The 21933-nt window shown below is 46.3% G+C and overlaps 1 protein-coding gene across 3 annotated transcripts in view; it reads left to right on the top strand.

The window, feature by feature from the left end:
- Positions 1 to 19939, top strand: part of PFKFB2 (6-phosphofructo-2-kinase/fructose-2,6-biphosphatase 2) — a 29161-nt gene extending 9222 nt beyond the window's left edge. The window contains exons 3-15 of one of the 3 annotated variants that reach the window (XM_023758921.1): positions 918 to 1043; positions 1788 to 1884; positions 2373 to 2439; positions 2580 to 2654; positions 3019 to 3075; positions 3951 to 4075; positions 6215 to 6422; positions 6834 to 6980; positions 7965 to 8069; positions 8826 to 8955; positions 9688 to 9750; positions 9993 to 10057; positions 17895 to 19939. In XM_023758921.1, the coding sequence (XP_023614689.1) occupies positions 918 to 1043; positions 1788 to 1884; positions 2373 to 2439; positions 2580 to 2654; positions 3019 to 3075; positions 3951 to 4075; positions 6215 to 6422; positions 6834 to 6980; positions 7965 to 8069; positions 8826 to 8955; positions 9688 to 9750; positions 9993 to 10057; positions 17895 to 17957 (1328 nt within the window). In that variant the 3' untranslated portion in view covers positions 17958 to 19939. Of the gene's footprint in view, positions 1 to 917; positions 1044 to 1787; positions 1885 to 2372; positions 2440 to 2579; positions 2655 to 3018; positions 3076 to 3950; positions 4076 to 6214; positions 6423 to 6833; positions 6981 to 7964; positions 8070 to 8825; positions 8956 to 9687; positions 9751 to 9992; positions 10058 to 10689; positions 11632 to 17894 lie in introns of those variants that run through there. The other 2 variants (XM_023758919.1, XM_023758920.1) reach the window with 2 other exon arrangements.
- The last annotated feature ends 1994 nt before the right edge of the window (positions 19940 to 21933 follow it).

Raw genomic sequence — 21933 nt, forward strand, 5'->3', positions numbered from 1 at the left:
GAGAGGAGCCAGATCCTATGGGCAAGCTGATGAGAAATCACAGGCTCTTTTTAAGGAGAAAAGCCACCGAGGAAGCAGGAAATCCGGACTCTACTACCAGCTCTTCCCTGTCTTAGTGTGTGTCCATAGGCAAGTCACCTGGCTGACTCTGAACATCTAGTTTGCCCCACCTGTCCAGTGAGTATGTAAATGAGTATTCCTGAAATAAGTTTCCTGAGGAAGCCCGAACCAATGACTGTTCCTGCTTCTAAATTGTCTTGCTTTCTTGTGGGCCATTGAGGCAGACTGGCCATGATGCCCTTGTGGGCTAAGCTTTATTGAAGTTTCCTGAGGTCTAGTCAGAACCTGGTCAAGTAGGCTTTTCCGCAGTCTAATCTCACTGGCGGTTTAGACATTCTGGCTTAAGCTCATGTCCCGAGTGCAAGGCCAAAACAACTTGAAGCCCGGCTCTTTTTGTGGTGGGCAAGCTAATTCTTGCCCATGGCTCTGAAGGGATAGATGAGATATCAGCCTAGACACTCTGTTGGACCTATTCCAGGAGGCTGCTCAGTTCTAAATGGGTAGGATCTCCAGACATAAGACCCTCCTTCGAAGCTATATCATTCTTGCGTTGAGCAGGGTGCCATCTTACTGTCTTTCTATCTCTTTCCACCTCGGGTACCTCTGTGAGACCTTGGACGTGGGGAAAACATGTCTTCATGTTTTGGGGACTTTCTGAAAACCTACATGACTCTTCTACTCTTTCAGGAGGGTTTGCCTGATAAGTCTTCAGTTTGCCTTCCCAGTCTTCCTGGACCCTTGTCTCACTGAGGTGTTTGAGGATTAAACAAGATTCTAGCTATGAAGTCGCTAGCCCTGTGCACGCACCTGACTCGGCCCCTAGTCATTTAGCTCTGGTCTGTCTCCTTTCTCTCTAGCGTGGGCATCCTACATGACCAATTCCCCGACGCTCATTGTTATGATTGGCTTGCCAGCCCGGGGCAAGACCTATGTGTCCAAGAAACTCACACGTTACCTCAACTGGATTGGAGTGCCCACCAAAGGTAGGTGCGGGTCGTTCATTCTTTGGGAAGGGAAACGATCCGTTCCTCCATCTCACAGGCCTCTGCGGGATTCATTCTTCCCGGCATCAAGGTTACAGGGTGCTTCTGGCAGAAGCAGTTGTTGCTTCTGGATTTGCTGAATTTATTCTTGCTCACAGACTTACTTCCTCCAGAATATATGATTCTATCCTCAATGCCTTTGACCATATACACTTTACATTTTTTTAAAAAATATTTCTTTATTGATTTCAGAGAGTAAGGGAGAGGAAGAGAGAGATAGAAACATCAGTGATGATAGAGAATCCTTGATCAGCTGCCTCCTGCATGCCCCACACTGGAGATCAAGCCTGCAACCTGGGCATGTGCCCTTGACCATACTCGAACCTGGGATCCTTCAGTCCACAGGCAGATGCTCCATCCACCAAGCCAAACTGGTTAGGGCTACACTTTACATTTTTAAAGCCCTGACCTATATATCATCTTGTTTAATCCTAGCAGTACCCCAGTGACATAGCAGAAGCTGCTGAGGAAATTGAAACTTAAGACTTGCCCAAGGTCTAATAAGTCTGAACTCCAGCATAATTTGATTCTTAACCTGGTATTGTTCCCTACATGCCTTGGTGCTTTTTTATTTTATTTTATTTTTTTTATCCCCTTTGGCCACTCTGACATTAGACTAGGATGTCCCCTTTGGTGGGGCCACTGTATTGTCTCAGTGCTTAAGGGTGTTGGTGTCTTCTGCAGTGTTTAATCTTGGGGTATATCGGCGTGAAGCAGTCAAGTCCTATAAGTCCTATGACTTCTTCCGGCACGACAACGAGGAGGCCATGAAGATTCGCAAGTGAGTCTTCTGATGCCTGACCTCTGGGCCAGCTCTTTCTCGGCCATCCTAAGAGTGGATGTAATGGGGCTTCGTTTCCTCAGCCTTTATGTCTGAGGCCCTGGGGATGTGGTAAGAGTAATGGGGCTTCGTTTCCTTTTCAGTAAATATTTTGTGGGGATTTGAAGTGTAAGGTATCTTCTGGACAGGTCACTTTGGGCTTGGATGGGTGGAAGAACGGGGCTTAGGGAGATGTATGTATGCTTGCAGATTAAGCCTACAGAGGGATAAGATATATGCATGGGCTGGGGGAAAGGGACAGATGTAGGCTGATACAAACATCTCAGTGGGGAGTTGGAAGGTCTAGTTAGGGAAGTGTTTGACCAGTGAGAAAACTTAAGCAGGAAGGGACGTGACTTCGATAGCAACCCAGCTGCTCCGGTCTCTGGCTATGCCTGAGCCTGGTCTCGCTGCACTCGCCCTGCTGACCTCCTCTGCTCTCACGGCAGACAATGTGCTGTGGTGGCACTAGAAGACGTTAAGGCGTATCTCACCGAGGAGAGCGGGCAGATTGCGGTAAGCCTTGCCTACCTCTTCCCCGCCTTGGTCTCTACCCTTTCAAAGCTGTGTACCCCTCCTCCTGCCCCCTTGGGTCCACCTTGGAGGGATTCCATTTTTCGCTCCCCACTCATTGACCTTGTGGGCGCTCTTCCCAGGTGTTTGATGCCACCAATACAACTAGGGAGAGGAGGGACATGATTTTGAACTTTGCCGAGGAGAATTCCTTCAAGGTAGGATCTGACTCCACGTCGGAGGAAAGGGGAGGAGTGGAAGTGGGCAGTTGGAAGGAACATGCAGATCGGTTTGGCTCTGGTGAGTGAGGCCAAGACTGGGTGTATGATTCTATTCTCTTGGGGCAGGCCCACAGTCCTTGAGTGTTTTCTCGCAGGTACTTTCTCAGCCCCTCAGCCTTTATGTCTGAGGCCCTGGGGATGTGGTAAGAGTTATTTTTAAATGAACAGGCCTTGCAGGCACTGTCATGAAAGAAAATCCTGGGGGATGTGGTGGCTGGGTGAGGTAGGTATGAGCATGTGCTCTTAATGAACAGCCTGGCCAATTTTGACTCATTCATCACTGCCCTCTCTTTCTGGCCAGGTGTTCTTTGTGGAATCTGTGTGTGATGATCCTGATGTCATCGCTGCCAACATCCTGGTGGGTGACACCCCTGTATACCACCACCTCTTTTCCCTTTGTGCCTGGTGTGTATGTGGAGGGGGGCGGGGGGCGGTAGGAGGGGAGAGTCTACTGGGGAATGAAAGAAAGAAATAGACCTGTTTAACATCACTGACGGATCTGTTTGATCTGCCAGAGCACCGTTTTGTACTTCCACACTCTTGGGAGAGGAAACAGGCTTTGAGGAAGAAAATAAGAGTTAGCTGTTGAATGGAGACCAAGACTTAGACTGGAGGATTCCTGGCCCCGTGTTCTGGGTGTTAGCTGGATGCAAAGGCCTAGATGTCTTCTTAGAATAGACCAAACTCTCAGGGTCTGTCAGGGCCACTTTCTAGGAAGGTCATCCGCCCAGCATTTGTCTAATGGTCAGAGTATAAACCAGTGCCCATTTGATGGGTTGTGCTGTGCCAAGTAGACATCCACGCATGGTATCAAGATGGGGCTCTCCCAGCAACGTGGGCACTTGGGATCATCTAAGGAAGAGGCGTCTGGTCCAAGTCAGGCATGCGTCCAATCACGCATCTTATTCTAAATGGTCGTGGGGAGAAATGGAAGCACATTCTGCCTTCCCAAGGAGGTACATGAAGGGATCGGGGCTCAGGAGCAGCTTCCGCTGCACGACTGCCGGCTGTCCTTCAGCCAAGGGCAAGCACATGACTCCCCAGTTGTCTTGCCCTTCTGTGTTGCCAGGATCATAGGACAGAGTGGGGGTGGTGCTCAGTGAGTGGGGATTGCCAGCGCTGCAGTGAAAGGCCACTGCTGTGGGCTTCCTTTTCTTTATTTAGCAGTGGCTGTTTGCAGCAGGGCCAATGAGGGCAGACCTCTGACCAGGTCCTGCTCTTCTGTGATTCCAGGAAGTAAAGGTGTCCAGCCCTGATTACCCTGAAAGGAACAGGGAGAATGTGATGGAGGACTTCCTAAAGAGAATTGAGTGCTACAAAGTCACCTATCAGCCCCTTGACCCAGACAACTATGACAAGTAAGGTTTGAGGCCACGGTTTAAAGAGCGTGAATACGGATCTCATTGGAGAAAAGAGCCTTTCTCTCTCTCTGTTCCCAAACTTCCTTCTGCCATTCCAGACCCTTGTATCTCTTCAGAGAAACAAGGAATGGATTTGTGGCTTCTATGTGGGTTGCATCTTACCCTTGAATACTGAAGTGTTTTGTTTTGTTTTTACGATCATCAGTTCTTCCTCTCTCTCCTCTAGAGCAGGGGCGGGGAACCTTTTTCCTGCCAAGGGCCATTTGGGTATTTATAACATAATTCTCGGGCCATATAAAATTATCAACTTAAAAATTAGTCTGCTATATTTGGTCAAACATTGAATTAACTCACCTCTAATTCTTTGGCAGGGCCAGACCAAATGATTTTGTGGGCCTTGTACAGCCTGCGGGCCAAACCGTCCCCACCCCTGCTCTAGAGCAAGATTTCTCAGCCTCCACATTGTTGACATTTTGAACTAGATAATTCTGTGTAGTTGTCTTGTGCATTGTAGGATATATAGCAGCATCCCTGCCCTCTGTTCACTAAATACCAGTAATAACTTCCAACCTGTGACAAGCTAAAATGTTTCCTGACATTGCCTGGGGAATAAAATCACCCTTGGTTGAGAAGCACTGCTCTAGATCAGTAGTTTTGAACGAGGGTAATGTAGGGTACCCCTTAGAGATGTGTCATCAGCTTTTGATCAATTTTAAAAGTGTATGTGTGTGTACATATATGTTAAATAATATATATTAATACATATACATACATATATTACATATATAACAACACATATACAGTATAAAACAACGTGTATGTTATATGCATGTGTATATGCATGTAATGTATATGTAATATGTATCTTGTTACATATAACAGATAACATTTAGGTATATAAATTAAACATGAAGTTCTCAGGAACATGCCTGTCTTAGTGAAATGTCTGATCATGGCTAGCTGTCGTTACTATGGCAGCATCTATCAGCACAGTGGTGTACAATACACATTAACTTGATGTGTGTGAGGTATAGGAGCCATAGCAAAAGGTCAAGTTCATGTTGAAGAAAGATGTGTGCACATGGAAACTCGTGAGGACTCGGAGTGGTAAATACAATAGAATATACAGATGATGTATTGTAGAATTGTAAACCTGAAACCTATATCATTTTATTAACCAGTGTCACCCCAGTAAATTAAAAAAAAAAAGAAAGAAACCTGTGAGAATGTGGCCTTTGAAAAGGCACGCAGTCAGCAGTTTCCAGTTCTAGCCCAATAAGAATACAGCCCTGCAGCCAAGCAAATGAGACAAGTGTGCATAACCACTGTTGAATCATTTCACTGGTCTGCTTTGGAGTCTTTCAGTTCCTCAAGGGGTTGCCCAGAATGTTAGTATTTGCAGGTGTTCTTTATATGAAGTTGCAAACCACCGCCTTCGATATGGCTTAATAGTATATTCTTCAGTTACCCCCAAAGTCCAACATAGAACACATTCTGGAAGTGTGTGTGTGTGTGTGTGTGTGTGTGTGTGTGTGTGTTTATAGATCTTATCTCTGGTGGTAGGCTTATGGTACATTGATTTTTATTTGCATCAATGTACCTTTAAAAAATTTTTTTTGGAATAAGCATTATTTTTATAATGAGGTAATTCCATGATGGCCACAAAGCGAACTGTCCACGGAAGTGCCTTTGAGAGAGGATTGATGTAGGTAGATGCTGGGAATGCACAGAGGTTTCTCTGATTCTGCTTCTCCTGCCTCCCCCTCACCGCTGGTGATGCTGTACTCTGGCCAGGTCTCGACCCCTCAGATGGGGGCCTGTGCTTCTCACCCAAATTCAAGGTTAGCAAAACCTTTAGGTCATCTAGTGTAGCCCCTCACGGGAGCCTGAGTTCTGTCGATCACACTTATTTCATGGCATAGGGTAGGCACTGAGGGACTGACCAGGAGTTGGGGAGATTTGTACTTCGTCTCCGTTCTGGGGAGTAATCCAGCTCTTACCATTCAGCCGGGCGGGGCTCTGACAGGGCGGGAGGAGAGCTGCTGTGAGTCTGTGAGTAACTCTGACATCCTTTCCCCTGCTACCGTTAGCCTCAGATTTTTATACTCAGGGGATGTTTTTCCCCTTCTGTCCCAGGGATCTTTCTTTCATCAAGGTGATCAACGTGGGCCAGCGGTTTCTAGTGAACAGAGTCCAGGACTACATCCAGAGCAAGATAGTCTACTACCTCATGAATATCCACGTCTATCCCCGCACCATTTACCTTTGCCGGCACGGGGAGAGCGAGTTCAACCTCCTGGGGAAGATTGGGGGCGACTCTGGCCTCTCGGTGCGGGGCAAACAGGTAAGCCGTTCGCCCGCAGGCTGGGTTTCCCAGGCTTAGAATTAGAGGGCGTAGTGGAGGTCACCTCTGTTATGCCCTTACTTCTTCCTAAACCCCACTGAGGCTTAGGTTTCAGACGGTCAAGCAAGGGCTAAAGGTTTTCCTTGTTCATTGATTCTAGCTCCGTACTGAAGGGTGGATAGCTTGGAACCATTCCTGCTGTGGTCCTTCAGCCATCGGTTATCGGGCACAACCTGTGTGCTTAGCAGAGAACAGGGCACCTCAGCGGAAGCTCTTTTCCTCTTGGGTTTATCGCACGGAGCGCCTTTCCGATTTTGACTGCGGTCATGAAGGGTGCCCTCCTCGGCCGATTCAGCAGGTGTATGTGTGTGTCCGTGTTTCCTCTCTTTAAACTTTTATTTCAAACCCCAGTTTGCCCAAGCTCTCAAGAAGTTTCTGGAGGAACAGGAGATAGCAGATCTCAAGGTGTGGACGAGCCAGTTGAAGAGGACTATCCAGACTGCGGAGTCGCTGGGGGTGACCTATGAGCAGTGGAAGATTCTGAATGAGATTGATGCTGTGAGTGGGAAGCACTGATGGCCCGGGTAGCCTCTTATTCAGGCAGGAGCTCTCAGAAGCCACCATCGGGGCAGTTTTACCTGACATCTAGAAGAGTGATGGCGAACCTTTTGAGCTCAGCGTGTCAGCATTTTGAAAAACCCTAACTTAACTCTAGTGCCGTGTCACATATAGAAATTTTTTGATATCTGCAACCCTAGTAAAACAAAGATTTATATTTTTGATATTTATTTTATATATTAAAATGCCATTTAACAAAAAAAAATCAACCAAAAGAATGAGTTCGGGTGTCATAGGTTCGCCATCACTGGTCTAGAACCACCAAGTAGAGACATTGCAGAAGCTAACACTGTGGCTGGTGTGGGGAGGAAGTAGGAACAGTTCTACCCCTAATTAGGGCTTCCTGCCTGCTTGAACACCTGTGCCAGGAATGGCACTCCAACCAATTTGGGGGCACCTGGGAGTTCCATTTGGTACCTCGGTGTATTTTCTTCCTGGGAAAAAGAAATAGCTAACAGCTCTTTTCTTTAATTTCCACTTAGATCATTTGGCCAGCTATTCTAAAAAAAGTCCTTTCCATTTGTTTCCTTGGCTTTCTCTGTCCTTGAGCACAAAAGTAGGCATTCCTTTTCCTTTGCTTCCTCTGCACCCTTTTATGCCTTCTGCACGAATTCTGCAGTCCCTTCCGCTGCCTCTCCTTCCCTGCTTCCTGTTCCTTTTATCCCGCTGACTCTTCTTGACCTTGAAATTCCCCACAGTAGTAGGAGAAAGTGGCAGCTTACGCTAGAGAAGCCGCCTCCTCTCCGCAGTGGCCCTCACCCCGCCCGTCCCAGACACCCTGGCCAGGCAGTTGCAGGACGTGCAAGGACCCGGCACAGTGCCTGGCGCGTAGTAAGAAACTAGTGTTCCTCAGTGTCGTCTGCCTTCGTTGGGTGGGGCTGTGTGGGCCAGTCTACCTCCGCAAGCCAGTGTGGCTCCTTGCAGGGCGTGTGCGAGGAGATGACCTACGCAGAGATTGAGAAGCAGTACCCAGAGGAGTTCGCACTTCGGGATCAAGAGAAATATCTGTATCGCTATCCTAGTGGGGAGGTGAGATTCCCATATGTGGCGCCACTGCCCCGCCCTGTGCTGGGAGTTTAGTGTTAATTTGGGGGAAGGATTGAATGGATTTGGGGGGATCTAGAAAGGGTACTTGAGGCAGAACTTAGTTTATCCTCCTAACTTTGGGTCCTACTGTCTTTAATTCAGCTTAGGCAGTCAAATGCCTCATTCATTTGTTAAGATCTCTAGGGGAAAGAGTGGCAAGACAAACTGTGTTGAGTATGTTGTAGAATCAACACCATCTTTTTCACTTTATTGTTTTCATTCCACTCACTACATCCCATGCCCAGATATGGGCACCAAGTAGATATATGGGCTGTGAATGAAATCCCTATCAGCTTCAGTGTTTGGGCTGTTTCCTGGTCTCAGTGGCTTCACAGTCTAGGGATGTGTGAGATGAAGGAAGTCAACAGTATGACCGAGGTCCAGGGGGCCTCCAGGAGCCCCTTGTTGCCTTACGCTCTGCCCGTTAATCTGGGGAAGAAAAAACCCCACGTGCTGAATGCAGATTTTCTCTTCTTGACCTGGAGTTTCCTCTGTCTGAATGTTGCCCTTGAAAGGTCTCAATATTCTTAGGAGCTTCCAAAGCTGGGGAGTTAGCAGGCGACATGCAGTCGCTGAAGCTCTAGGAGGGAAGCCAGCTGGGGAGGAAGGAGCAGTGGCCTCTTTACTCTGGACACAGCCTCTGCCTTGGCTGCCAGCTTGCGCCCGGCCTCCTAGCAGCCTGCCCACTTCCCCCCACAGTCGTACCAGGACCTGGTGCAGCGGCTGGAGCCTGTCATCATGGAGCTGGAGCGCCAGGGCAATGTCCTCGTCATCTCCCACCAGGCTGTCATGCGCTGCCTCCTGGCCTACTTCTTGGATAAGGGCGCAGGTGCCATTGAGGGAAGGGCTGGGAGGGGACTGGGCTCGGGGTGGCGCCAGGATCCCTGGCAACTGGGCCTCCCCCTCTTTCACTCAAATGGGAGTGCATTCTTCAGGCACCAGTGTGGGGCGCCCAGCAGCCACCGAGCCAGCTACTGGCCGAATTGATTGCTGGTCCAAAAGCCCCCGGTGGAGGGGCTGCTGCTGGGCTGCTCAGTCCTGCTTGGCTAGAGGGCAGCCTCGAGCTAACCCTTCTGGCAGCCTCAGAAAAGTGGTTGGACACTGCCAGCTTGTTACTTTGGCTACAAGGAGGGTGGTACCTTAGAAGCATCTTCATCCTCAGATTTAGGACAGTTTCTGGGTGGAGCTGGAAGGAAGTGCTGGCACCTCCCTTCCGGACCTACCTTCTGGCCCTTTAACCTGGAGGTGGGCCACGCTCTCTCCTTCCATGGGGTCCTGGCTGCAGCACTTAACTCCTGTTTTGTCTGCATGGAGGGATCGAAAATGGGCTTACATCCTTCCTTAGCCACGCAGTTGCTTGGGTGGCTTCTTGGGTGGCTGTTTTGGTAACTGTCTGGGGTTCAGGGGAGGAGCTGTATAACTCTAGGTCAAGGTGAAGGGAGGAGCTGTATCACTCCAGGTCAAGGTAAAGAAAACTCATGAGCTCCTTAGTCTCTTTCTGCCACTAGCTTGACCCCACTCCATACGAAGCGTCTTCCTCACCTGGTCTTTCTGCTTTCAGATGAGCTACCGTACTTGAGGTGCCCGCTCCATACCATCTTCAAACTTACTCCTGTGGCCTACGGTAAATATGCATTTAGGAGCTGGGCAGAAGGTGGGGATTGAGGAAGGTCAGGATTTCTCTGAAGCTTGTGTAGAAGTTCAACTTCATCGCCCCTGTATACCAGGAAAGCCCTGTTGTTAAATGTATGTATGTACGGGGGACATAGGCATTCTTTTCTGGTGTGCTTTCCCGTGCTGAAACAGAGGGATCTTTCTCGGAGCTTTGCGCCCCAAAGGCCTCTTTCCTCTCCTCTGTGTTCCCAGGGTGCAAAGTGGAAACGATCAAGGTCAACGTGGAGGCTGTGAACACTCACCGAGACAAGCCAGCGGTAAGCATTTCCCCCAGACGCGCGTGCAGGTTCCCTGCCACCTTGAGAACTGGAACCTTTGACATCAAGACACTGGGGTTGCTTTTATGTACAAAAGGAAAACAGATCCAGGACTCACGGCCTAGGTAGTCTGCTCACTTCCAAGAGGCAGAGATGTTGGAATTAACTATTTTTAGAGATTAGTACCTCTCTCGTGAGTCTTGACCTTGGGACCTCCTGGAAATCCAGTTAAAAATGCAAAGCGTTTGGCTGAAGGGAAGTGCAATGCCCTCCTCCCTCCCCGCTCCCCCACGCCCCCCCTCTTTAGGAAGCAGGATCCAGCAGACCCTCACCTGTAAGGTGGGGTGAAGAGGTGCAGTTTTGTTCCCAGGTCTGTCCTGGTAGTCCGTCTGCTCTTAAGTGAGCCCCTTCCTTTCTGGGTCCCTCTTTCCTGCTTTGGAGTTCGATGCTCAAGGAGCGTCTCCCTCTACAACCCTTTATCTTCCTGGGGCTAGGGGGCCAGGCCACAGCCAGGGCTCAGGAGGCTGCCTCAGGAGCAGGATGAGTGTTGTGGTTATGAGCATTATGTAACCTTCACGGGTGAGCTTTTGTCTTGGCTTTCATTTGTGTGGTGTCCCTCCGTTTCTAATCAGAACAACTTTCCCAAGAGCCAAACCCCTGTAAGGATGAGAAGGAACAGCTTTACACCTCTGTCCAGTTCGAATACAATCAGGCGTCCGAGAAATTACAGTGTTGGGAGCCGGCCCCTCAAGCCCCTCAGCCCTCTCCGTGCCCTGGACATGCAAGAAGGGGCCGACCAGCCGAAGACCCAAGTCAGCATTCCGGTGGTGTAACTGTGTGTTTCCCTCCAGTCCTGGCCTCCTGCTCTTGCCACTAATCACCAAGGAGTCATTTAACTTCCAAGCCCCACCCCCGACCGTGAACGTGAGGCCGTGTGTCGCAGACCAACCTTAGCTGTCCTGCAGTGTGAACCCTCTCCCCATCCAGGGGCAAGTTGCCGAGTTGGGTGCTTCAGAACACGTCCTCACTGGGTGGTCTGGAGGAGGAGGAAAAGGGGTGCTCCCCCCTGGGCTGATAAGCTTACCTGGGACTGAGGCTAAGCAGGGCCAGTACGTTGGTTCTCGTCAGTCTCTGGTGTCTAAAGTGACTGATGTTAGTAAGTTGGGGGTGGGGTGGAGGGGGACACAGAAGCCCATTTTCCCCTTTGCCTTTGTCTCTTCAAAGTGTGCTTTACTCACCGTGCTTACCTGCCTGCTTTCTCCCCCTCCCTCATCTCCCCATTGGATTGTCTAGTGTGATGCATGTCATTGTCACTGTAGTGTCTGACCTGGGGGGGACGGGAAGGTCAGCAAGAGAAATTCTCTCTGTTGGGGGCCCTGATGGACGTGGACCTGGGGAGCCTTTTTCTCCTGCTCCCTTTCTCTCAAGCCGGGTCTTGCAAGTGTCCGCCTAGGCCAGCGGTTCTCAACCTGTGGGTCACGACCCCTTTGGGGGTCGAACGACCCTTTCACAGGGGTCGCCTAAGACCATCGGAAAACACATATATAATTACATATTGTTTTTGTGATGAATCACTATGCTTTCATTATGTTCAATTTGTAACAATGAAATTGGGGGTCACCACAACATGAGGAACTGTATGAAAGGGTCTCGGCATTAGGAAGGTTGAGAACCACTGGCCTAGGCTCTAGAACATCCACAGATGCTCTGGAGCCAGTAAGGGGATGTCGGGGGAGAGTTCTTGCCTCCTTTCATGAGAAATAGTCCCAAGGCTTTGCTGCCCTGGGGAGAGCTGCCTCTGAGAAAGGGGGAAGTAGCTTGGTTTGCATTTTTCAGGAGCCAGGCATAGGTCTTGTGGCAGCTGTGGGGTGAGGTTTAGGAGAGGAGGGCGGTCCCCTGCTGCTGCAGGGCTGTCGCAGGCCCGGTCATCTGTGTTCTCCAGTGGCTCCCAGCCTCTTTGCCAGCCACTGCCAGCCAGTGACCTCTGGGACTGTTTAGAAGGACAGTAACCACTGACTCAGGAGTCACCACTGATGTTTGAATTGCTCAAGTCAAAAGGCAGACAAGAGTTCATCCAGCTGCTTATTATTTTCGAAGCACTCCCTTTTAAGTTGAAACATCTCGAGCGAACTTCAGGACCCTGCAGGGTCTAGCTCTTCGCTGCTTATATTTATTTCCCTATTCCGTTCTGTCACTTTATTTTTTCTGTAGGGTTACACAGAAAAGGTTTACAGCAGGGATTCTTAGCCCCTTGGTGAATGATGGTATGCTTCTCCCCCCGAATTTGTATGTAAAACATGAATACATGGGCATTTTTTCCAAGAAGCAAGTCTAGAGTTCTCAAGAGATTTTTAAAAGAGAGAGACAACTCCCCATCTTAAAGTTATCAGTTTGTCCTTTGGAAGTAACCGGCGAGAACATAGTAGCTGTTGGCCACGGGGGTTTGGGTGACCGAAGGCCTTTCGTCAAGGCTCTTATCCAGGAATCGTCATGAGAACCCCCGTTAGCAATTTGGAAATGTACACATGCCCGGGTCTGCTTTCGGCTCAGTGTTCACTCAGAATCTCTAGGGTTGGGGTCTGCACGTGCCTGTGGTTAAACAGCTTCCCTGTGGGTTCTGGTGCATTCTCCAGGTTGGAGCTCCGTTCTGTGAAGTTGGGTAAAGGAATCCTGGGACAGAGTTCCTTAGACAACGCAGTAACCTAGGGATTCTGCATCTCTCATGGAGCGAGATGTTGAGCAGGCCACAGTACTAAGTGAAGTGATGCCCCCCAAAGCAGGCTGCTGTGTTTTAGAGTTATTCTAGGACTAGGTCCTACTCCCACCTCTAACCACTTACATTGCAGGAACAAATCACTATGTAAATAAGCGTCCTTGGCTATTAGCTAGGAATTTTAAGCACCTGGAGATAGGCACTGAGATAAAACCTGTAGGTGGAGAAAGATTATCATCAGAGTCCTTTATTCTTCTGTCTTGAATAGGACATCACAGGCTGCTTGCCTGCATTCTGCTTGGAATTACCTGCTCTTCCTGCTTAGCCATTTGCATAATGTGTACTTAGCTCTCAATTTGTGGGGCTTTGGGCTGGGTGGAATGGGGGGTGGAGGAATACATAGAAGTAGAAGAAAAGGTGCTTGCCTTGAAGAAGGTTATATTAGAGACGGGGCATATAATTTATAATAAATGAGCATTTGTGAAACAGCAACCCTGAGTCTGTAGGTGTGGACACTAAAGTGGAGTGCAGATTACTTCTGACCTTTCTCTTGTCCTTGACCATGAGACTGACCAAGGTGGGAGGTGGGAATGCCCCTTCCCCACCTCCCTGCCCCATTGGGAGAATGAGGTGTGGTCTCTGAGGTATGTGTGGCACTTTTAGGAGGTTGTCTCCTCTACTTTGCTTGACTGGTGGTATCTTTAGCCCAAATGAACATTCACTCCACCTTTTCTCCCGCTGTGCTGTGAGAGTAATTCAGAGCTAATGAATGTGAATGTGAAGGAGCATTTTGCTCCAGACTTGGGATTTGGGCTGTACATACTCCTAGTGAGAGGAGTGTCTAACAACTAGCATTACGTTAGCTTGTTAGGAGCCCCAGCATTAGCCACAGGTCACGGAGATGTTCATGGGCATGACTTCCCTGTACTACCCCCTGTGCTAGTTTGCTTCCCCAGAAGAGGATGCCGATGTGGTCTTAGTCTTCTCAGATAGGACCCAAGAAATTAGAACTTGACCACAGCAAGGGCTTCAGCATTCTTCCGTTTTTAGAGCAAGATTTCTCCAGAGAAGGTTCAGCAGGAAGAAGCCAGGAGAACACAGGATGAACTAGAGCTACAAATTTTATTTTATTTCATTTTTTAAAAATATATATATTTTTATTTATTTCAGAGAATAAAGGAGAGGGACAGAGAGAGAAACATCAATAATGAGAATCATTGATTGGCTGCTTCCTGCACGCCCCCCACTGGGGATCGAGCCCACAGTCCAGGCATGTGCCTTGACCAGGAATCAACCATGATCTCCTGGTTCATAGGTCGACACTTAACCACTGAGCCTTGCCAGCTGGGTGAGCTACAAATTTCATAGAAGTCCTACTTCCTATCTTTTTTTTTCTTGTCCTCCTCTCGTTACTTGATTGTGTATTGGTAGTATATCCACATTACTATGATTATGTCTGTATTACAAATTCTATGAAGGGCGGACTTGAGCATTTTTTGCTGAGCCTTTCAGTTTTGTTATAGGAGTAATAGGTGAAGGATTTAGCATCTATTGGTAGAAAATTGGGAAAGCACTATATTCAATTTTTCTACCCCCCCCCCCCATTTTTCGGTTGCAGTTGCCATTGAGTTCTATTTTTTATTTATTTATTATTGCTTTAAAGCTGAAGGAGGAATTCTGTGACAGACTTTAATCCTCAGATTTGAATTTAGCTGTTACTTATCTGTATTGTCTTGATTTTGTTTTGGTAAGGGGATTGTTTTACATTCAATTGGAAAGCAGAATAGGAAAATATTCTAAAACTCTTAAAATGTTGTGCTAGGTGGTCTTATCATTATCTCTAGTTTTTGTTTTTATTTTGTTTTCTTTTCCCCCAAGAAGTTAAGAGTTAGGGATACGATGCTTGTTTTCCTAGGCTGAACAGTTGAGTGTTTCCTATGAGACTCTTGCTGTTCCTTTTTGGAACCTACTTGGTCTTCAGAGGTACTGGCGTTTTGAAGAAACATGAAATAGCTGTTTGGAATAAATCCATCTTAAACGGTATTTCTATGAGCAGGAGTTCCGAGTTCCAGAGAAACTATGGGTGCTTGGAGTAGTGAAAGGACAAGGGCGGGCGGTGTCTAAAAATTGAGAGAACTATATCTTACGCACAGTTCATTGTCTTTTGCTAAGCTCAGAAGCCAGGTTGTGTTTGTTTTCAAGAAATCTGATAAATTTACCCAGGTGTTCCAGTGTACATTTTGACATGTTTGTGTTTTAAAATATTTTAATTTAAAAAGTTACATAACAATTGAGTCAGGTTTAGCAGGATTGATCTCTTACTTCCTATAGAGGTGACATAGACACCAGAAGTATGTCCAGGAATTTAATTGAGATTCATAGTGTCCAGAACACTGTATGTAGCAGTAGCTATGTCCTGACTCACTGACAGACTCTGAAAGGATTTGTATACTGACCTACAGACACTAGTAGGGTCTGTGTGCTGACCTACAGACTCTAGTAGGGTCTGTGTGCTGACTGACAGACTCTAGTGGGGTCTGTGCTGACCGACTGACTCTAGTAGGGTCTGTATACTGACTGACAGACTTTAGTGGGGTCCGTATGCTGACTGACTGACTCTGGTAGGGTCTGTGTGCTGACTGACAGACTCTATTAGGGTCTGTATGCTGACTGACTGACAGACACTAGTAGGGTCTGTGACTGACAGACTCTAGTGGGGTCTGTGTGCTGACTGACAGACTTTAGTGGGGTCCGTATGCCGACTGACTGACTCTGGTAGGGTCTGTATGCTGACTGACTGACAGACACTAGTAGGGTCTGTGACTGACAGACTCTAGTAGGTCTGTATGCTGACTGACAGACTCTAGTAGGGTCTATGTGCTGACTGACTGTACTAGGATATGTAAGCTGACAGTCTGACTGTTTTGTTACTGTACCAGTTGGTCGTATATTATTGTAGTTCTCTGTCTATTGCATGTGTCCTACAAAGAAAGGAAGTAAACACTCCACATGTGTTCTTTAGGGGGAAGTTCTGTAAATTATGATTTTTTAATAGACATTGCTTTTAGAGTAGCAGCCAAAGTTTCATCATTTTTAGAAAATGAAGGTTGTGTATCACTTGTATGACATTTTGTAAACTCAGCTAAGGAAGTGTCTGCTCAAAGCCCGAAATGGTTATTCTACTTGAAGTCATTTCATTCATTCCCCAACTTCTAGGCAGATTTCACTTTTACCACCTGTGTCTGAACCTCCCGTGTCCACAGCTTCTCTGTTATAGAATGTAGCACTCCATTGGATAATGTGGTGATTTTAGTCTGCCATGCATATGGCACTTATTCATGACCTAATAAATAAAGATGCAAAGGTAATTTTGCATTCAAAATTGATTTTAAGAGGTGGCAAAGTATTCTTTTTAGTAAGCCTTTCATTGGGGATCTATGACCAATATTTACTATTCAATGTTTTTGTGTCTGAATTGCTTTTGTACATTTTTTTTTATTGTGTTGAAGTAACTAGATCAACTCATTCTGACACGGTGATGGTTTTGCTATGGCAAAAGCAAAGGACTGATCACCAACTGTGCCCGGGTTGGGAATGGGATGAGTACTACTGGGTTGAATAGGAATGGACTGAATTGGGAACCCAAGCAATAGAATTATCCTGCTGATTTCCTAGGCACAGCTCTGTTGAAAGAAGGAATGTAAATCCTTAACAGCATTCTGATTTAATCTGGTGACATTGATATCAAAATATGCCACTCAGATCCACAGAAGGTGTGTATAACTGTATTTGAAATGTGTTTTGTGTGTGTGTGCAGAATGGGTAAATAAAATTGTTGAGTAACTTGAACCTATCAGAAGGCTCCTGGGTTTTTTGTTTTGTATTTTGGGTTGTGTTTTCTACCCATGCCATCCCTTCTCCCCCACCGCCCCACCCCAAGCCTTGCCTCACACTACCCAGTGATTGAACCCCAGACCAGCCAAAGCCAGTTCCCAGTGACTGGAGTCCTTGGTGTAGGCATGGCTCTCTTCCACCACCTTCTGGGGAAGATGGGAAGGACATTATGGAAGGCATGTGAACTTCTGCAGGAGTTGTGTGTACTTTTTGAGAATGACCTCTACAAGAATTACCTGTTATCTTTGACTTCCATTAACAAACATGTGACTCACTATTTATTGTAAAGAAAAACCTTAAAGATCTCTTAGAATTTAGTGGGCTGTTCCTTCTAAAATATCGCCTGCCTGTTTCTAAAGAGGTGACAGCCAGTGGGATAAACCAGGGTTTAGCTTCTGGGACGGGAAAATACAGGTGAATTGTATTACCATTGCCATGCCTTACTCCAGTGGTTCTCAACCTTGGCTGCACATTAGAATCACCTGGGAATCTTTAAAATCCTGATTTCTGGGCCTCATCCTCTGGAAATTCTGTTTCCAAGGTTGAGAACCACTGCCTTACTCCTGTTACTCTAACAGACTGGGAGCTCATTAGACCTGCAGACTCTCGGGCCCCATCCCAGGTTTACCGAATCAGAATCTTCGTCTTAACAGGATTACCTAGTGATTCACATGCACACTTAACATTTGAGAAACACTGTTCTAAAGGGAAGAATTTCTCCCAAGTGAAAACGTTAAATCCCGGTTTATGGGAAGAGGTTGATTTCTGCTCTGAAGTCATCAGTGGATTTCAGAATGGGCTGGGATAACTACGATGGTAGAGACCCTGCTCAGAAGCCAAGTAGCCCCCGACTGCAATGTCACCCTCTTGGCATGCTCTTTTGGCTGGTGGAGCCTACAGACTCTCCTTTTACCACAGGGCTCCCTACAGCTTCTGCCTCATTTCTTGGGTATGTAGCTTATGGTCCAGGTGTCAAAGGACTGCCTGGTCCAACATGGCGCAAGGAGAGTCTGTTTTCCTGGGAAAGAGGCCCATGACTGTGCCACTGGAGTCTGCCTGACTCCCAGGAGTAGAAGGGTGTGTGCAAGCACACCAGTGTCTGTGCGCATGTCTGTGTGCAGAGGGGGTGTGGGAGAGGGGAAGCAGTGGAGGGATTCGGCTCTACTTTTCTTGACTTGCCAGTTCCGTGGTGGTGTAATTGCTTTGTTTCTCTTCCTCTCTGGCTCCTAGGCAAAGACCTCGCTGGCGGTGCCTAGACGCTCCTCTCCGGCCTCCCTCCCAGCGCTCTCCTGATACGGAAGCTGAGGCCAGACCTCCTTGGGGGATTGGGATCTGCTGGAAAACTTGGATGTCAGCACCACCAGGGCTTGATCGAGAAGTGAAGTGGGGATTGGACACCTGGCACCACCAAAATGGGGCCTGGAAAAGCATCACCACATTTCTCCCCCTCATGCCTAATGGGAATACCAGTTACGCTGAAAAACTTAACTTTCTTTGTGCCTCCAAATATTAACAGCCGGAACCGGTTCATTTTTTTAATTCTATGATCTCTTTGCCATGTTTGGCCCAAGTTGGCCAATCTCGCTCTGTTTCGGTATCTAGCACCCTACCTGTGACTGTCTCTAGCTGGCTATTTTTTGTCTAAGGTGCAAATACGCCTCTCAGATTTAATTGTCTCCAGGTGAGAGGGCTGAACCCCTGTAAGTCTTTTCTGTGCTGTACGAGCTGGTCTCCCATCCTTTCCAGGTGAGCAGGATTGGAGTACAATTTACATAGGTTAGCATTATTTCACATTGCAAACAGACAAATTCACCAGGTGAATGGAGGGTATGTGAGTCATGCGGTCCCTGAACTGTCTCTTCCGTGGTGATGGGAGAGTGGTGTCCACAGCAACCTTTTCCTTTAGAGAAGTTTTGCTGGTTCCAGGCCCCTCGAGGGCAGGATCTGACTGCAAGACTCCCCCAAACGGGTGCCTGTCTTCTAGGCTCTCCTCTGTAGCTGCTGTGTTTTCTACCTGATGCTGCGTGCCTCTCAGGGCTGAAGAGGCCAATGTTCTCCGTGGTGATTGGGAATGAGGGCTGAAGAGAAAAGCAGGGTGCCCTTTCCATCATATGAAGAGATAAAGAAGACTCCTTGGGAATCAACTCTACCGGGGAGTTCTTTTGATTTCAAAACAGGTACCCTTCTTTGGGGTTTGTCACCAAGACATGGTCTCTGAAGAAAGCTGTGGCCGTGACTTTAAGAGCAGCTGGTGTTCTGAAGCCTGCCTCTTAGCTAGTTGTCTCTGTTTTGGTCTACCTGTCTCATGTAAAACATTGGAGGTGCAGGGGAACCAAGCCCTTAGCTGGTTTTCCTTAAAGATAAGCCAGATAATTATCCCCTAGATCAGTGATTATCAAATATGCAAACATGTCTCTGTAGATATTCATGTCACTCCCTGAAAGAGGATGATAGCTCCAAAGGATATTATTATATCTTACACTCAAAATCATTGCTTTTTTTCCTTTTCTTTCAAGAATGGTAAGTTTTTAAGCTTTTACATTTTTGATTCCTTTTCACTCAGATGCCCACTTGCTGGGCAAGAGGGTGAGTCGCCAGAAAAGTAATGAAATGTAGCTTTTTTCAAATGGTTCTTTTATACTGTGGTTGATACGGGGCTGTTCCCGAAGATGTGATGAGCTGGGCTGCAGGCAGCTCAGCATCCAGCACCCGGGAGCTGCTTTTATATGCACGAAGCTGCCTTCAGAGAGGCTCCTGACTCTGCTCTGTAGCAGGTGATTTTCATCTCGCTGCCGGGAGCATGCTCTACTGTACTGGCTGTGTTCTTGGAATGCAGGTGTCTCTCTGCATCTATGTACACTGTCTTTTGATGATCAGATAATTTGTTATTTAGTTATTTATTCATCCATGTAAGGTATTTTTTCAAGTCTCCGTAGTAGTGTTTGCATGTATTTAATCAGAATGTACGGTCATTTGTGTTGTCATTTTTTTTTTTTTTTGGTAGAAATTGAGGTCGTTGGAGCATTCAAGTCTATTGTTCATAGTATTACCTTAAATTAAATTTCCAGAATATAGATATCTGTCTTCTGTAAAAGCTAATAACTATGTTAAAGCACAGCGGATTTCTTTGAATACTGTTTTGCTCATAAATTTTTATCTATAAATCAAGAGATGCATTTCTCTGGACAAAAGTTGATCTCCTCGATCAATAAAATCATGCTGAAATATGTAATATGTATTGCTTTTGTAATAAATACAATAAAAGTTATTTTTAACTAAAAGTGCAATTTTTGAAATCGCACACAAAAGAAGATAACATTGGATACATTACACATACACAGAATATTAATAACATCGTGCAAAATGTGTTTGAAACTAGCTTCTTTAAAATTATCCTTAAATTACTAGATTGTGTATATATTTCCAACTGATGGTTTGAACTGGTGACTCCTGCCTTTATCAAGTTCATTAGCTTTTCAAAATGATATCAGTGGGAGTGGGATCGTTATGGTCATGCATTATCAGCATTCTAAAGCTTTATTAATTTATTTAACAGATATTTAATGATTACCTATTGGTTGCCTTGCCATGCCATGGCTAACAAGAAGTCCCTGTCCTCTTTCTAGAGGTTATGATTGGAAAGGAAAAAGTGAACAGCAGTTCTGTAACTCATCCCTCCCTACTGGGGATGCCTTCGCTCATAAATAGCCTTGACCAAAACCGTTATTAGGCAATAGTGATGTAAATGTTTATGATAAAGGGACTTGGAACACTCTCATTAGTGTCAGTTGCAATAGAGATAAAGTGGAATGTTCATAATAACACTAGGACAATTGCAAGTTCTATAGTCCAAGGCGTCTGATAGGATGAGAACGATTTATCAGTTCTCCAAGTGCAATTGAGAGACAATGGTTATAAGTATTGCTAAATGTACTGAGCTTTAGCAATATATCTGGAGGAGTAACAATAATGAGGGTGTCACGAGTGTAATTTCCTTAGATTTCTAAGCACCTTTGCAAGTGTTTTCTTATTCACCAACCAATCCATCCTTTGTAGAAGGCAGGGAGGGTCTGGCTTCATTAACCCTGTTTTACAAACAGGTGAATGAACACCCTTTTTGAGTGGCTCACCTCCACACTGATTGAGTTTTTGTAAAAGCCCACACCTCAGAACAAGGTAAACCATAAGGTTTGTAACAGGGAAGGCTCAACAAACACAACATGCTAACTATTTTTAAATGTAGCTGGAAACTTAACAAATATATCAGGATTAGAAAATGACTATTCAGTGAGTGCCCCAGTGATGGTCATTATTTGCTTTCTGTAGCCTTAATTATTACATCATGTAACCTCTCCAGGATCTTCACTGAGGGCTCATTGTGAGAAGAGTCAACCTTCAGGCTCATTAGCTTGTCCTGGTTGGTGACAACCTTACTGGCACTTCCTGTGGAGTTGGGCTATCGCCTATTACCATGGTCTCAATGTATCCAACCTACATTCTTTGTCTTGAAAATTTGACAAAAGCCAAGGTCTCTCCTCAGAAAAAAAGTAGACACTCCATTCCATTCATGGAGGTCAGGACCTCCTCAAACCCATCCCTGGGCATCAGGGTAGGAAACCAGGAGCTAGATAACACACACCACTCACACACACACAGCATCTCCCTTTCTTTGACATGAAAAAAATCGAGACATCCATTTGATATTAACTTTTTTTAAGCAGAGGAGGATAATATATGAAATACTTTTTGCTTTTTACTGCACATTGTGGAATATTTAAGAATTTGAGTGGGTTGTAATCATGGAGAGTAATATTTTTTAAAAATCCTCACTCAAAGATATATTTTTATTGATTTTTAGAGAGAAAAAGGGAGAGATAGATATAAAGAGACAAAGAGAAACAGAGAAACATCAATTGGTTGCCTCCAGACCACATCTCAACGGGGATGGAACCGGCAACCTAGGTATGTGCCCTGACCGGGAATCAAACCCACAACTTTTTGGTGTAAGGTTAGCCTTCGGACAACTGAGCCATCCAGCTAGGGCAATGCTTTTTTTTTCTTAAAAACTTCAAGGCACTGCCTTCTTTGATTCTCATTAAGCCCATGACAGCTATATTACTTTAATCGTTACAGGCAGAACTCCCTCCTGAATTCCCAAAGGCATTTAAATGTCCTTTCTGGTTGTATGCAATACCTTAATGGTGAAACCAGGTCAGATTCTATAGGCAAATTTATCCTTGCAATTAAAGGAAATAATTTCACAAACAGA

The sequence above is a fragment of the Myotis lucifugus genome, unplaced genomic scaffold, assembly GCF_000147115.1.
Source record: "Myotis lucifugus unplaced genomic scaffold, Myoluc2.0 scaffold_145, whole genome shotgun sequence".
Lineage (NCBI taxonomy): Eukaryota > Metazoa > Chordata > Mammalia > Chiroptera > Vespertilionidae > Myotis > Myotis lucifugus.